We start from the raw sequence: 14,645 nt of genomic DNA, 5'->3' as shown, positions 1-14,645 counted from the left end.
ATGGAACAGGTGGGATGCACCCCTAGACTATGCCTACTTGTCAGCAGAAAGGAGAGTGGCGATCCACTGGGGGGAGAGAGCAGTCCCTAAGTTGTCTCATTGGTTGCAGGCCGTGGCGCACTGTAGAGACAAACTAGAATTTCATGCTGAGAGCTCCTGCAGCCCTTAAGAACAAAAGACATTTGGAGCGCATTCACTGCATACCTTCTGTCATGGCCGAACGAGTCTTAATGACCACTCACATACACTATGAAGGAAAGATGACATGATTGTCAATTGTCCGATTCATTGTCCATGGCATGGTACAGTTTCAATGATATGTAACGGGAATACTGATACGTGATGGCACAGTTATTGCACCGGTTATGTATGTTTGAAAACCTAATAAAAAGAATTTTTAAAAAAAGTCGACAGCTGAAAGATTTTCCAGGCATGGCTTTATTAGGTACAATAGAAAATCTGTTTTCTCTTCCTTTGTGCTGAGAATGACTAATGATCGGTCCCAGGCTACAAAGCCCTCAACAGGTTAAGGCTGGTGGTCCTTAGAGTGGATGAATCCATCTGTGTGTGGCTGTGTGTGTGCGCGTAGGGCTGATCATGGGTGGTGAAACAGCGCTGTATTAGACAGATATTTATGACGTCTTCTGCTAGACACCGCAGGTTAGACACATGAAGACACATGGTGAGCTATAAAGAAAGATGGCCGGATGGACTGAAGCAGGTAGGGATGACTGGCTGCCATGTCTTATGATTTTAGGATCAAGCTGTTCTGGTGAAATAATAAAAAACACAGACGCAAGGTTTGTAGGCGTAACCAGAACCCCGAGATGGCACTTCAGCACATCAAAGGAGTTACCTGCCATGCTTCTGTTACGACACTAAGTGGTTTATTTTTATTAGTGTTTTGAGAATTTCTTCCGAGATGAACATACATACTTCATGGGGATGACATCAGCTCCGTGCATTATGTGTTTTCACAGCATTGCACTTGCAGGTGTCAATATCAACATGTGAAATGATTCCAAAGGCATCAAAGACAGCAAAGGGGGTCTCTTCCAGGTCCATGCTGCTCAACAGTGCAGAAGATGGCCCAGCCAGAGCTGTCGCGTTGGTCATTTAGACAAACAGGCCTCTCCCCCTGTACCTGAATGGCCACGATGCAGGGGCAGTCTCCTGGTTGGGTACTTTGGGCCGCCAGTGTCTGTGATGCTGGTGTGGGAGGCGGCAGAGGTCCATGCTCCCTTCACACGTCAATGGAGGTGAAATGATGCCAGATATAAAGTGACTGCGTGCTTCCTTGGCCGCTGAATGAACCCTCTGTGTCCTTCTCCCTCCCTGGAGGTCCCTCAGGTCTCGAAGTACTTGTATATCTGGGCCATGTACTGCATGACGCTTTGCCAGTCCGGTCGGTCTGTGAAGAGCAGCTGGTTCAGCTCCTATGAGGGCAGAAAACGAGAGAGGAAATGTTAGCAAAGGAGAGGCAGACATGGCGCTGCAGATGGAAGGAAGGCGCTCCAGTCTCACCATGACTAGTCTACCACAATATCACACCTCGCAGATGGAGAAAGGATGGGGGAGTGAGCCGTCGGTAAGTGAATGCCTGGGTGCTCACATGAATGAGGACTATATTGGAATGTGCATGTTATGGCCACATCGTAAGCAGTGGATTTCAGTTGGGCATCCTGAAACCTTTACGCTCAGTGCAGACTGTTTCAAAGCGACACAGCACCCTACAAAATCACACATTTACGATAAACACAAGTAAAGAGAAATATTTCCACTGAAGCCCTTGCAAGTTGCCTCCACTTTGAATGGCTGACGATCAGCCAGCCTGCCACTCCTCGAAGCCTAACTAAGAGTAAAGTGAGTGAATTCCAAGCTGAGGGCTTCTTTTGAACAGGGTTAGGCATAGGGTGGTGACTGAAGGTCTGTCATCAAGAGTTAGCCCTGTTATTTCATGGCAGACATCACAATTCGGGTGGCCTGTTTCGGTTGTGGGCATTAAACCCCTTTCAGTGGCATCAGTATCAGTGGCGGCTGCCAGCAGTGAAAGTTGGAGGCAGCCCGGGAGACAGTAATAAATAAATTAAAATGAAAACTTACCTGCCACTTCGCCGCTCTTCTTCACCTGATCATATGCTCCCCTGCGGCAATCCAGAAGCTGCTATCATGCTGGTATTACTATTACCCAGCATGAAAGAAGCGCTGTGATTGGGCGAAGCGGACTGGTTTATGCTCCCAGAGGGACTGGTAGCCTGTGTCTGCTGTTCTCCATGTAACAGCCAGGAGATACCTAAGTGGCGTGTCGGTTTGGCCGTCCTAAGACAGCCGGCCACACCGCCCTGCGCCCTTGCAGTGCGCGCCACTCCTCCTCCTTGCTGCTGTCGGAGGATGGCCCCGCCATCACGACTCGGCTCCGGTTCTGGCTGCTTCATGAAAAATAAAATGATAAAACTGCTTTATTATCATTTTATTTGACACGTTTTTATCTGCTGGCTGAGGCATAATGGAGGCGCTGCCGCTAATCACTGGAACTGGACTAGTTTGAGTAAGTCCTACAAAGCCCTTAAACTTTAATAGCTAGCAAATTGCCTTTCCAGGAGATGCTGTGTGATAGAGGTCTGGATGGAGAAGGGGAGGTTGACTGGGATGGCCTGATTGGGGGATGAAGAAGTTGTCCAATGGGATGGCTTGATTGAGGAGGAAGAAGATATGGTCCAGTGTGATGGTCTGACTGAGAGGTGATGATGTGGTCAATGATGATGACCAGATTGAGGGATGGAGTACGGATATGGAGGAAGAAGAAGCTGATACTGATATGCGCAATGGAAGATGATGCGATTCACATAGAAGCACTGGACTCTAGAGTGTGCACACATCGCCTCAGAGAAGACCTTGGGTTTGAGAACTACAGCCAAAGTTCAGGATTTAAGTTCAGCTCTTGCCTATGTAGTACTTAATATATCGACAAACATAGCTGGCAAATGGCAACATGTCATGTATGGCTCCTTCAGCCAGACCTAGCTATTTAGTCAACAGCGCTTTGAATGATGACTAATAGACTTGTGCTTATAATGGTAAAAGGAACACTACAAATCCCAGCACGTGAAATATCGCATGGCATGTTGGCTTTTGGCAGCCATGTTGGAATGCTAATTTCTGTTCCACTGTTAACTCGTAGGGTTTCAGGACAGAGTAAGACCTGGTCACCAGGAAAAGATAAAAAACAAAGACTGTTGAAAGAAGTAGGAACCTGGGCTCCTGCTCGCCAACTACACACTTCGTATTTCAGGCCATCTCCTTCAAGCTGACAATATCCTACGCTCTCTCAAAGGGAACATTCTTGGAGGGGTCATGTATGTACCAGTTGACCCACTCTGTACTGTGCCATAGGCCTGCTTTCCTGAATTGACCTTGGCCCTTGGTTTGAATTCCACTCGTCTTTCTTCTTAAAATTAATTCGATCTTGCAGTGGCATTTTCTGTTACTTGTCACACACAGTTTCAGGAGATTTTTTTTCTTTCTAAGTGTTCCGTAGAAAATCAAATTTAAGTAACTTTGTCTAAGCGAACATGTCTAGTTTTATATTTCCTGTAGACAAATGTTGAATTTTAAATGCTAGCAGACTTTTGCGGATTTTCACAAAAGAATTCTGAGTCGTGATTCTGCTTGCGCTGTCCTGAACCCTATTTTTCATTTAAAATACACCAAGAATGCTTTTTTCAAAACATAATTTGAAATACACACATTTTCAAAACTGAACAGAAAAAACAAAAGTTTAGTGGCGGCTGGTGGCTTTTGAAAGTAGTGGGGAGTAAAAAATCATCATCGACTTTCAACGAGTGAGCAAAGCAAGCGACATCAAGTAGCCCCAAGGGGGTTTAGGCTAAAAGGACATTGTCTTTATGTTCACTACACAGGCAAATGTATGCAGGTGGACTTTTCATTAGCCTAATCCCAAAACATAACTCTGAAGGGATGGGAAGGCAAATTGTAATTACGGCATTAAAGAACTTGAGTAAATGATGGATAACATTCAGCCTATTATCATTATTTACTCAGTTACAATATGCACACAATAGTGTCTTTTACTTGCACATTCATTGCATAACAGCTTGGCACTGAGCGCTTGTTTGGTACTGCGACTGTAGGCGCCTTACTTGTCTGCAGTGTCACTTCAAAGAAGCATTAAGGAAGGCAAGCAAAGCCTGCACACACAGTGTCACCAGGGCCGGACTGGGATCCCAAAGCAGCTCTGGCAATTTTGTCAGAACGCTTTTGTTACTGGGGGCTGCTATTGCAGCACTGCCACAAAACCGGCACCCACCCTTCCAGCAGGGCAGGACTGGGAACCAAAACCGGCCCTGGCAAAGTGCTCGGCCGCCCCCCCCGGGGGGTTGGGGGTGCCGCCGAGCTCTTAGCCAGGGCCGGTTTTTGGCCGATCTTGTTACAGGGCCGAGTTTGCTGCAAAAACGGCCCTGTAACAAAAACGGCCCCCATGGGGCTCAAAACCGGCCCACCCACCACTGCAAAGAAACTTAGACATTCAGTATTGTATAAGGGGCTTTGTATTTCAACCGTCCATGATAGATCTATTTGTGAGATAACACGACATTAAGACAGCTTTACTTGCCATACACATTTCTAGCAGCAACGCATGTCCACATTTTTTACTGACCACTTTCCGAGGCATACCTCTTTGATATGACCTATTTAATTGTGAACTTCCAAACTTGATCATTCCTATCTCAGATAATGAATACATGATATATAGGTAACAATTAAGAGACATCAATGATACATAAAGTGATAAGAAAATGCTATTTGAACTCTCTCCCATTATTTTTATTTTGCTATAGAGGAGTAACTGTTTAAAGTCTGAAATATAGCGCCCCCTTTTGAAGACAACTGTATTAGATAAAAGGAACATTTGTCAACTTGGACACAACTGCCAACTTACAGCTATTCATTTTGTTGCAGTTTTTTAGGTCTCGCCTGACCCAGAGCATGCGCTGGTCTGGCGAGACTTATTGAGAGGGCTCCCAAAAGTGCTACCAGGCCAGCCTAGAGCTACAGTGCATGTCCGCGGGCGCGCGCGCCGTGCTTTACCGCGATTACTTTCACTTTCGCGGCCACACGGCCGCTTTGATGTTTGATCGTGATCACTTTTGCGGCCGCATGGCTGCTTGGCATAGCCAATAGGTCTCGCTTTTGGGACCTCATAAGTATTTAGTTATGCAACTGTTGCATGGCTAAACACTTATAAGGTCCCATAGGCGAGACCTATTGGCTATGCCAATGCTTGTTTTATAGTGCAACACGCCCTAAAGGTTTTGGAATGCTTTGACATGAGCATCAGTTACGTTAGACAAGGTCACGTTTTTCTTTTTTTCAGGTACGGGGAGATGAACTGATTTACCCAGAATCACAGAATGGTGAGCAGACGCAGAAACTCAAAATTAGTTTCCCCGTTTCAAAGTCAGCTGCTCTGAACATGACGCCGCATCGTCTTATTGTGTTACATGCTTCAATGATGCTTGTCTCCAAAGTACATGAGGCTTCATAAAATGCACCTTAATTCATTATAATTTCCAATTAAATGTTTGCCCTTTAAGCATGAGGGCCGTAGTAAGCTGCCAGCACGGACCTCACCAGTCTTCCCGCACACTACCAGTAAGGAAGCCCGGGTAGAAGATAAACAAAACCATGAAGTTCACTGTTGTGTCGTCACCAAGGAAGCACGAGGAGCCAGGTAAATCGGTAATGATACTTTATTGCTCTTCTTCGTTGCTGTGCCCACACACACGTCTGTCCCTGTGCTCTCGTTCCCCAGAATCCCTCCCCACTCCCTGACCAGAAGTGGTGTCTGGTTTCTGTCCCCTGCCTATATTAGGGTGCAGGGTCCTAGTGCCCTCTGCCCCAGGTCACTACATCCTCCCCTTTGTGGAAAGAAAACGACGGAACTGATATAGATAGAGAGCGAGCGCGAGAGAGAGCGAGAGAGAGAGAGAGAGAGAGAGAGAAAGAGAGAGAGAGAGAGAGAGAGAGAGAAAGAGAACAATAGTGTTCCTGATCCCCATCATTACATTTCCTCGGTCTCTTTGGCCTTTTTCTCACTCTTCTTGGACATGATCCTTCCGTTTCTTTGTGTGGTACCTCGTCTTGTCTCTCACAGTTGTGTGCCTTTCTTCCCTTGCTGTACATAACTTCCTATTTTCCATGCGTTTCGTTGTTCTTTGATTCTGTATCTCCTCGGTCCTCATCCAGTGTCTTTAGTCCTTTGAAGTGAGAACTATTTCTAGTGATCCGGTAGGGGCCCGATGCAGCTGTTATCATTGGCCCCATGACATTTATTATTGTCTGCGGTTCATCTGAGAATGAACTGTCTGATTTTCTTGATTGCCGTTGCCGCACCATCATCGAGTCCCCTTGCTTCAGGTGCGATGAAGTGGCATGTCTCCTGGCGTCCGCATATACTTTCATCTTGTTTTTCACTTCCTGATCTCTTGCTGCAATGCTGTTGTGATCCGGTGGTGCTTTTGCATCTAGTTGGGGCAATCTTGTCCTGCTTGTCCTTCCTAGTACCAGTTCTGCTGGACATCGTCCCGTGGAGCTGTGAGGGGTGTTTCGATAGTCTCTTAGTATTTGACAGAGTGCCTGTCCTATTGAGATCTGCGCTAGTATTGATCTTTGGACTGATTTCTTTCCACCATGCCGTTTGCTTGTGGCCACAGGGGTGTTATTTTCCGGTGGTGAATGCCTAGGTAGTCCATAAACTTGCAAAACGCTTCTCCTGAGAAAGGAGGACCACTGTCTGTCTTTACTGTTTGTGGGGAGCCCCAGCCTGCAAATATGTCATCAAGTATCGGCAATGTTGCGGTCGCTGATGTTGACGAGACGTGTTGTACTATGGGAAATCTGGAGTACTCATCAATGACCACTAGCAAGTAGTTGCCCGTGTCCAATGGCCCATAGAAGTCAGCTGCCAATGTTGTCCACATTGCCCCTGGAAGCTCCGACATCTGTAGCTGTTCTTGCTTTGCTGGTCATCCAGTTATTTGGCATTGGTGACAATTTAAGATAGTGTTCTCCATCAGTCGATCCAGGTATGGGAACCATCTTTTTCCAGTTGCATCTTTTTTGTTGTTACCATGCCTCTGTGGGACTCATGTGCCAGGTTTACAGTCTGTCACCGTAATGCATTTGGCATTACTATCTTTGTTCCTCGTAGCATTATTCCTTTTTCTGTTTCCGAGAGTTCCACGTGTGTGTTTTTGAATGCCAGTATTTCTTCCCTGTTTACTCCTTCTCCCATGGTGCTGTTGGTGTTCACGTGTCTCCATCTTTGCTGTTGTGTTGTCATTTTGACTGCTTGCATTGTGGCATCCCTCGCTGTCTCTTGTTCCAGCTCTGCAATTGTTATTGGTGCAGGAGTGTTCTGCCTTAACACAAAATTGAGGTATTCTTCTGCCATTGATGTGTTCTCTGGTTCCTGCAGTAGGGGATGTCGTGACATGTAGTCAGCTGGGTTGTGTTTCTTTCCCGGCTTGTGCACAATCTTGAAATCATAATCCATCAGTCTTATTCCCCATCTTTCAATGTGTGGCGGTATCTTTGCGTTCGGGTTTCCATATATTGTCACTAGGGCCTGATGCCCACACCGACCCCAACACCACCCTCAGAGGCACCGTCATCTACAGACTCCCCGGACTCCCGACCGCAGTTCAGCGACCCTATCACTTCATCAGCACACACGCCCTCGCCTCCATGGACTACATCCTCCTCGGGGACCTGAACTTCCACCTCGAGAACAACAACAATGACTCCAACTCCTCCACCCTGATCGACAACCTCGGACTCAGACAACTCGTCACAACATCCACCCACTCCGCCGGCCACACGCTTGACCCCATCTTCTCAGCAAGCACCCACGTCTTCTTCGACCACACCACCGAACTCCACTGGACCGACCACGGATGCATCCACTTCACCTTCCGGAAACCCACCGCACCCAGCAGATGCCTCGCCGCAGCTGGAGCAAGAACACCGAGGACCAGCTAACCGCTGCCCTCGCCCAGAGCCCACCCACAGACCCGACCGACCCGACGTCGCAGCCCGCAGCCTCAGACAATGGATCGACGACTGCGCCAACACCCTCGCCCTGCTCAAGAAGCCCCCTAACTCCCACACCAGCAGGAGAGCCAGCTGGTTCACCGAAGACCTCCAGGCCTCCAAGCAAACCTGCCGAAAACTAGAAAAAAACTGGAACCGCTAAAGAACACCGGAAAGCTACACAGCCCACAGGAACGCCACCCTCCGACACCACCACCTCATCAGATCTGCCAAAAGAACCACCTTCAGAGTCCGCCTAGACAACAACGCACACAACAGCAAAGAACTCTTCAGCATCGTAAAGGAACTCTCCAACCCCAGCTCCAACACCAACGACATCCCACCGTCACAAGACCCGTGCGACTCGCTGCCACCTTCTTCTATCGCAAGATCGCAGACATCCACGACAGCTTTGACGCCGTCACCACCCCGGCAACCGCCGATACCCCCGCTCCCACGACCACCACCCGCACCTACCGCCTGCTCGCCTGGACCAACATCAACGATGACGACACCATCAAGATCATGAACACCGTCCACTCAGGATCCCCGGAAGACCCCTGCCCACACCACATCTCCAACAAAGCCAGCAGCACCATCGCACTCCCCCTCCGGAAAACCATCAACATCTCCTTCGAGACAGCGACCTTCCCGGAGAGCTGGAAGCACGCAGAGATCAACACCTTACTCAAGAAACCCAAGGTGGACCCCAAGGACCTCAAGAACTTCCAACCCATCTCCCTTCTCCCGTTCCCAGAGAGGTACATCAAAAAGGCCTTCAACAAACAACTGTCCAGCTTCCTTGAAGAGAATAACATCCTGGACCCATCCCAGTCCGGGTTCCACAGCAACCACAGCACCGAAACTGCCCTCATCGCCGCCGCCATGACATCAGGACCTTGCTCGACAACGGAGAAACCGCGGCCCTCATCCTCCTCTACCTGTCAGCCGCTTTCGACACAGTCTGCCACCGCACACTGAGAGCACGCCTCCACGACGCCGGAATCCAAGAGAAGGCCCTGGACTGGACCACCTCCTTCCTCTCCGGTAGAACTCAGAGCGTCCGCCTCCCCCCCTTTCGTTCCGAAGCCACCAAGGTCATCTGCGGAATACCCCAAGGCTCATCCCTCAGCCCAACGTTGTTCAACGTCTACATGGCACCGCTCGCCCACGTCGCCCGACCTCATCATCATCTCCTACGCCGACGACACCCAGCTGATCCTCTCCCTCACCAATGACCCCCACACCGCCAAAACCAACCTCCAGGAAGGAATGAAGGCCATCGCCGACTGGATGAGAAACAGCCGACTGAAGCTGAACTCGGACAAGACGGTGGTCCTCATCCTCGGTTCCACCCCCTCGGCCTGGGACGACTCCTGGTGGCCGACGGCACTACGAGCACTCCCTACACCCACCGACCACGCACAAAACCTAGGGGTCATCCTCGACTCCACCCTCTCCATGACTAAGCAGGTCAATGCCGTCTCCTCCTCCTGCTTCAACACAGTCCGCATGCTTCGCAGGATCTTCAAGTGGATCCCCACTGAAACTGGATGGACGGTCAACCAGGCCCTCGTCAGCAGTAGACTGGACTTCGGCAACGCACTCTACGCAGGAGCCCCGGCCAAACTCCTCAAACGGCTCCAACGCATCCAGAACGCCTCCGCATGCCTGATCCTAGACATGCCCCGCCGCAGCCACATCACACCCCACCTGAGAGACCTGCACTGGCTCCCCATCAACAAGAGGATAACCTTCAAGCTCCTCACCCACGCACACAAGCCACTCCACGATACCGGACCAGCGTACCTCAACAGCTGACTCAGCCTCTACACACCCACCCGCCAGCTCCGCTCAACAGACCGCGCCATCTCCCCCCGCATCTGAAGAGTGACCGCCAGCGGCTGATCATTCTCCCACCTCGCCGCCAAGACACGGAACACCCTCCCCATCCGCCTACGGCAGACCGAAGACCTCTTTGAACAGTAGCAGCGTCCCCCCCCCCCAGCGCCTTGAGACCCTCACGGGTATGTAGTGCGCTTTACAAATGATATGATTGATTGATGGTCTGTTACAATGGCGAATGGTGGTCTGTAGATGAACATGTGGTAGTATTCACACGCCCATACCACTGCTAAACTTTCCTTCTCTGGCTGGGAGTATGCCCTTTCAATGTCAGACAAACTCTTGCTCACATATGCGACAATTTGCCTGGGCGAGTCTCTTCCAGGTATGTGTTGTGCTAGGAATGCTCCTAAACCTAACTGGCTGGTGTCCACAGTTAGCTCAGTGCATAATGATGGGTCGAAATAAGCAAGATGATCTACAGCCATTACTGCGTGTCTGATGGCCTCAAATGCCCTACTACATTTCTATGTGCAGAGAAATTTCTGACCCTGCTTTGTTAGGTCCCAAAGTTGTGTGCTCCTTGTGGCAAGGTCTTTTATATAGCGAGCACAGTAGCTCGCTAAACCAAGAAATGATCTCACTTCCGCTACTTCTGTTGGAGGTCTTGCTTTTTCCAGTGTCTCCACTTTGGTGGGGTCCGGCCTCATTCCTTTTTTTGAAAAGATGTGTCCAAAGAATACTAGTTCTCTTCACCCCAGTTCGCACTTGTCTTCATTTAATGCTAGGCCTGCTTGTTCCAACTGGTTGCAGACCTCACGTAGGGCCTTGTTGTGCTCCTCATCTGAACGACCAAACACCAGGATGTCATCACTGTAATTCAAACTGTTCTTCACCGGCCTTATTATTTGCCTTATGATCTCTTGAAATATCTCTGCTGCTGATGATATTCCAAAGCTGAGTTGCTTGTAGCAAAAAAGACCCATGTGAGTGGAGAAGGTAGCGATGTAACGTGATTGCAGATCAAGTTCCAGTTGATGGTATCCTTTGCACAGATCTAGCTTTGAAAATCTGCATGCGCCAGTGAGACAGCTGATCATGTCATTGAGGTGAGGTCCAGGGTGCCTTTCCCTCTCGATTGCCATGTTTGGTACTCTCATGTCAACGCATATGCGAATCTTTGAGGTGTTCTTCTTTGGTACTGCTACTATTGGAGATACCCAGGGGGTCAGTCCTTCAGCTGGCTCTATGATATCCTGTGCAAGCAGGCCTTGTATTTCTTCTTCCACCTGTGGTTGCAGGTGTATGGGCACTCTTCGGTGATGCTGAGCCATAGGTTTGATCGCTTCATTGATATGCAGTGTTATTTGCTTTTCCTTTAGTTTCCACAGTCCTTGTAGTATGGCCGGATGTTCCCTCAGAATGTTCGTTCTTTCTGATATGTTGTAGGTCATTGCTAGGAGACCCATCACCTATGCAGTGATGTTGCTTAGCAGACAGGGTGCTGGAATGTCTCCTCGTAGTACATGTATTTCCTCTCTGACCGCCCTTTCTTTGTAAGTTAGTGTCTCTGTGAACTTCCCCATGTTCACCACTGGCTTTCTCGAGCCGCAGGAGGATACATCAACAGTGGACAGTGATAGTGGCAGTTTCACCCTCATCTTCTCATATTCTGACATGCACATGATGTTGCATGTAGCTCCACTGTCTAATACGAAGCTTGTGCTGTAGCTTCCTACCTCAATGTTCACTGTCGCTGTTTTCTTTAGCTGGTGCTTTTCTACGAGATGAATGTGTTCTGGCATGTGGCCTTCCGTTGGGGCATCTGACATCAGATACAGTCATTGGGTGGCCTCTGGAGTGTTTGCTCCATCCAATTCAGCTGAGGGACTGTGATTCTGTGTTTCTAATTGCCTTGCGTATCTGCTTGTCACTGTCCGTAGTCTTGCTGGGCTCTCTTGCTCACTCTTGAATTGTCCACTCATGCAGGCGCTTGCGAATTGGTTTTCTCTGTTGCATTTCCTGCATTTGTGGCCCATTGTCAGGCTTGCGCAGGCATGCGGAAACTCAAGTCTGCATCGATAGCACAGTCTTTCTTGCTTTTTTCTCGGTGGCGGTGTATTGTTTCTCTTCTTGACGTTTCCAGTTACACGGTTCACTTGTTCCACTCTTCTTGCCTTTCCCAGTTCCATCTGTCTTGCATGTGTTGTTGCTCTGGACTCCGCTCAGGCCATGGTCAGTATTTTCTCTAGCGAGGACGGTTCCTTCAGAATTCGTGCACGGAACTCTACTGACAGCCCTCATTGATACGCTGTTGTATCGCTTGTTCATTGTCAAACTTGTTGAATTCGAAATATGTTACTAGTTTCCGCAGTCTGGTTGCAAAATCGTCGAGGGACTCCTCTGCTAGTTGACACGTGGTATTGAACATGTAACTCTCAAAATCTACATTTCTTTGCGGGTCAAATTTGTCTGTGAGACACTTTACCAGCCCATTGTATGTTGCGGTTTGATCTTGGGGAAATGTTATTAACAGGTCCTCTACCTCATCACCTACGAAGTTTAGGAACAAGTCTATGTTTTGGTCATCTGTGTATGCCTTGCATGTGGCACGCGTGTATCGTTCGAATTGTCTTATCCACCTTTCCCACCAAATGCCCGTTTGTGGTTCTGACAAGCTGAACGGTAGTGGTCTGCGGAAGATTGCATTTGCGCTATTTTTGTCGCATGCGTCTTATGTCATTTTATTGTCGTGCCTTTCTTTTCTTCTCTACACAGCTTCTTCCTTTGCTCTCTTTTCTTTCTTTATATCACCTTTCTTTTGTTGTGATTTCCTTAGTTTTCATCCTTTTTCCTTTTCTAGTCTTTTTCTGACCTTATAATGACCGCCTGGCCCTCTTCAGCCTCCTGTTGGCACTCCTGTCTGACCCTAATTTGGCTGCCGGGATTTCTGTGGGGCGAGATTTGCTACTTCTTCAATGGCCTGACCTTAAAATGGCCACTGGGCCTTCTTCAGCCTCCTATTGGCTCCCCCGCCTGACTTCAAGATGGGCGCCAAGCTCTCGCAAGATTTCAGCTTGAAATCTACACGCGGGAGGCTCGGGCTGTTTCCAGTCGGCGATCGGCTGTGATCACGGCAGGGTACACACCTTCTTCTCCCCTCACCTTCTGTACTTGATGCGGCTGGGGTGGGCTCCAGATGTCGCTGCAGTCCCCTGTACGCAGACCAGGGTGGGCTCCTGGCTCTGCTCTCCTTGCGATCGGGGTGGACTCCCGACGTCGCGTTTCTGCTTCCTGCAGTCGGCGGACTAGGGTGGGCTCCTGGCTCTGTTTGGACGTTGTTGGGGCATGCGCTTCTGGTGGCGACTTTGTATCCTACCTCTTCGTCGCCAGTTGTCGTGTCGTCACCAAGGAAGCACACGGAGACAGGTAAGTCGGTAATGATACTTTATTGCTCTTCTTCGTTGCTATGCCCACACACACGTCTGTCCCTGTGCCTCGTTCTCCCAGAATCCCCCCCACTCCCTGACCGGAAGTGGTGTCTGGTTTCTGTCCCCTCCCCACATTAGAGTGCAGGGTCCTAGTGACTTCTTCCCCAGGTCCCTACATCCGCATGTCAGGCTGGTCGAGTCCAGAGACCGGTCATGGCAACAGACACACTCCCTCCCTTTGTGATGGCATTTAAAAATACAATTGCAGCCCAGCTCTGTGGCGGTATCAATGCCCCTAAACATGTGTTTTATATATGCCCAGGTGGGGAGTGGATTAAAGCAGTGGGTCAACCAGTGCTTTAAATGGGCCGGTACTCACCGGTACTGAGTACCGGCACTTCCGATTTTTTTTGCCCTCAGTACCGGCACTTCTCTGTAGCCAGGGAAGAGTACCTGTACCCTGATCCACAGCAGGGCAGGCGCAGGTTAGGTTTCTCCTCCAGGGCAGATTCCGCTCTGCTTCAGAGGAGCATGTAATTATGTGTAATAGGTTTATCTGTTTATTGCCATGAACACATTTCTCGTGTGTTTTGACGTGCTGCAACTGGTACAGAAGTCATTAGCTACGATCATATATTGCTCTTCGCCCCGCCCCTAGCCCCGCCCACTTGCCACGCCTCTATTCTAATGAGTACCTGCACTTATTTTTTCCCATTTAAAGCACTGGAGTCAACACCCTTGCGCCCCTATGCAGGAACAGCCTCTGCAAGAGTTAGTAAACAAAATGTGCAGAGGTAAATAAAAAAAGTGTGTCTCATTCCCTTTGAAGTAAAACCCCTGAAAGTAAGAAGAGAGGAGTGTTTATTACTAATTCTCTTTTCACAACTTCTGAAGTTGCATCACTGATTATGAGGCGGCCTCTTTCTGGAGCCTGCCCCTTGCATATCAGCAATAATGTCTCAGTTGTCTTATGAGGTCTGGCATGTAAATTAGTCTAACTATATTAGTAGATTTTATTGAGGTTTTTGATTATTTATGCTGTTTTATATACACATGTTCATTTATTTAATTATGCTTGTGTATTGTGGTTATGGTTAGGCCTTCTGAAAGATGGATTTCTCCATTTGATGTTAACCGTTTGTTTTCACACAAGTTTCTTGTACACATGTAATTCTTACAACTAATTGCCACAACATGTTGTGAAGTAAGTAATGACATTTCTCACATACACTGTACAGCAGTATAAAATCCGGAGGT

At 48.7% G+C, this 14,645-nt stretch overlaps 1 protein-coding gene across 2 annotated transcripts in view; it reads right to left on the bottom strand.

Moving 5' to 3' along the window:
* Positions 1 to 420: 420 nt before the first annotated feature.
* The window catches only part of SPECC1 (sperm antigen with calponin homology and coiled-coil domains 1), a 1,265,733-nt gene continuing 1,251,508 nt past the window's right edge, over positions 421 to 14,645 (bottom strand). For both annotated transcript variants that reach the window (XM_085649254.1, XM_085649255.1), the window contains one exon: positions 421 to 1,436. In XM_085649254.1, coding sequence (XP_085505380.1) covers positions 1,347 to 1,436 — 90 coding nt within the window. In that variant the 3' untranslated portion in view covers positions 421 to 1,346. The remainder of the gene's footprint in view (positions 1,437 to 14,645) is intronic.

The sequence above is a fragment of the Triturus cristatus genome, chromosome 3_2, assembly GCF_964204655.1.
Source record: "Triturus cristatus chromosome 3_2, aTriCri1.1, whole genome shotgun sequence".
NCBI lineage: Eukaryota > Metazoa > Chordata > Amphibia > Caudata > Salamandridae > Triturus > Triturus cristatus.
The sequence above is the reverse complement of the archived record's forward strand: the minus strand, read 5'-3'. Positions and strand labels throughout refer to the sequence as shown.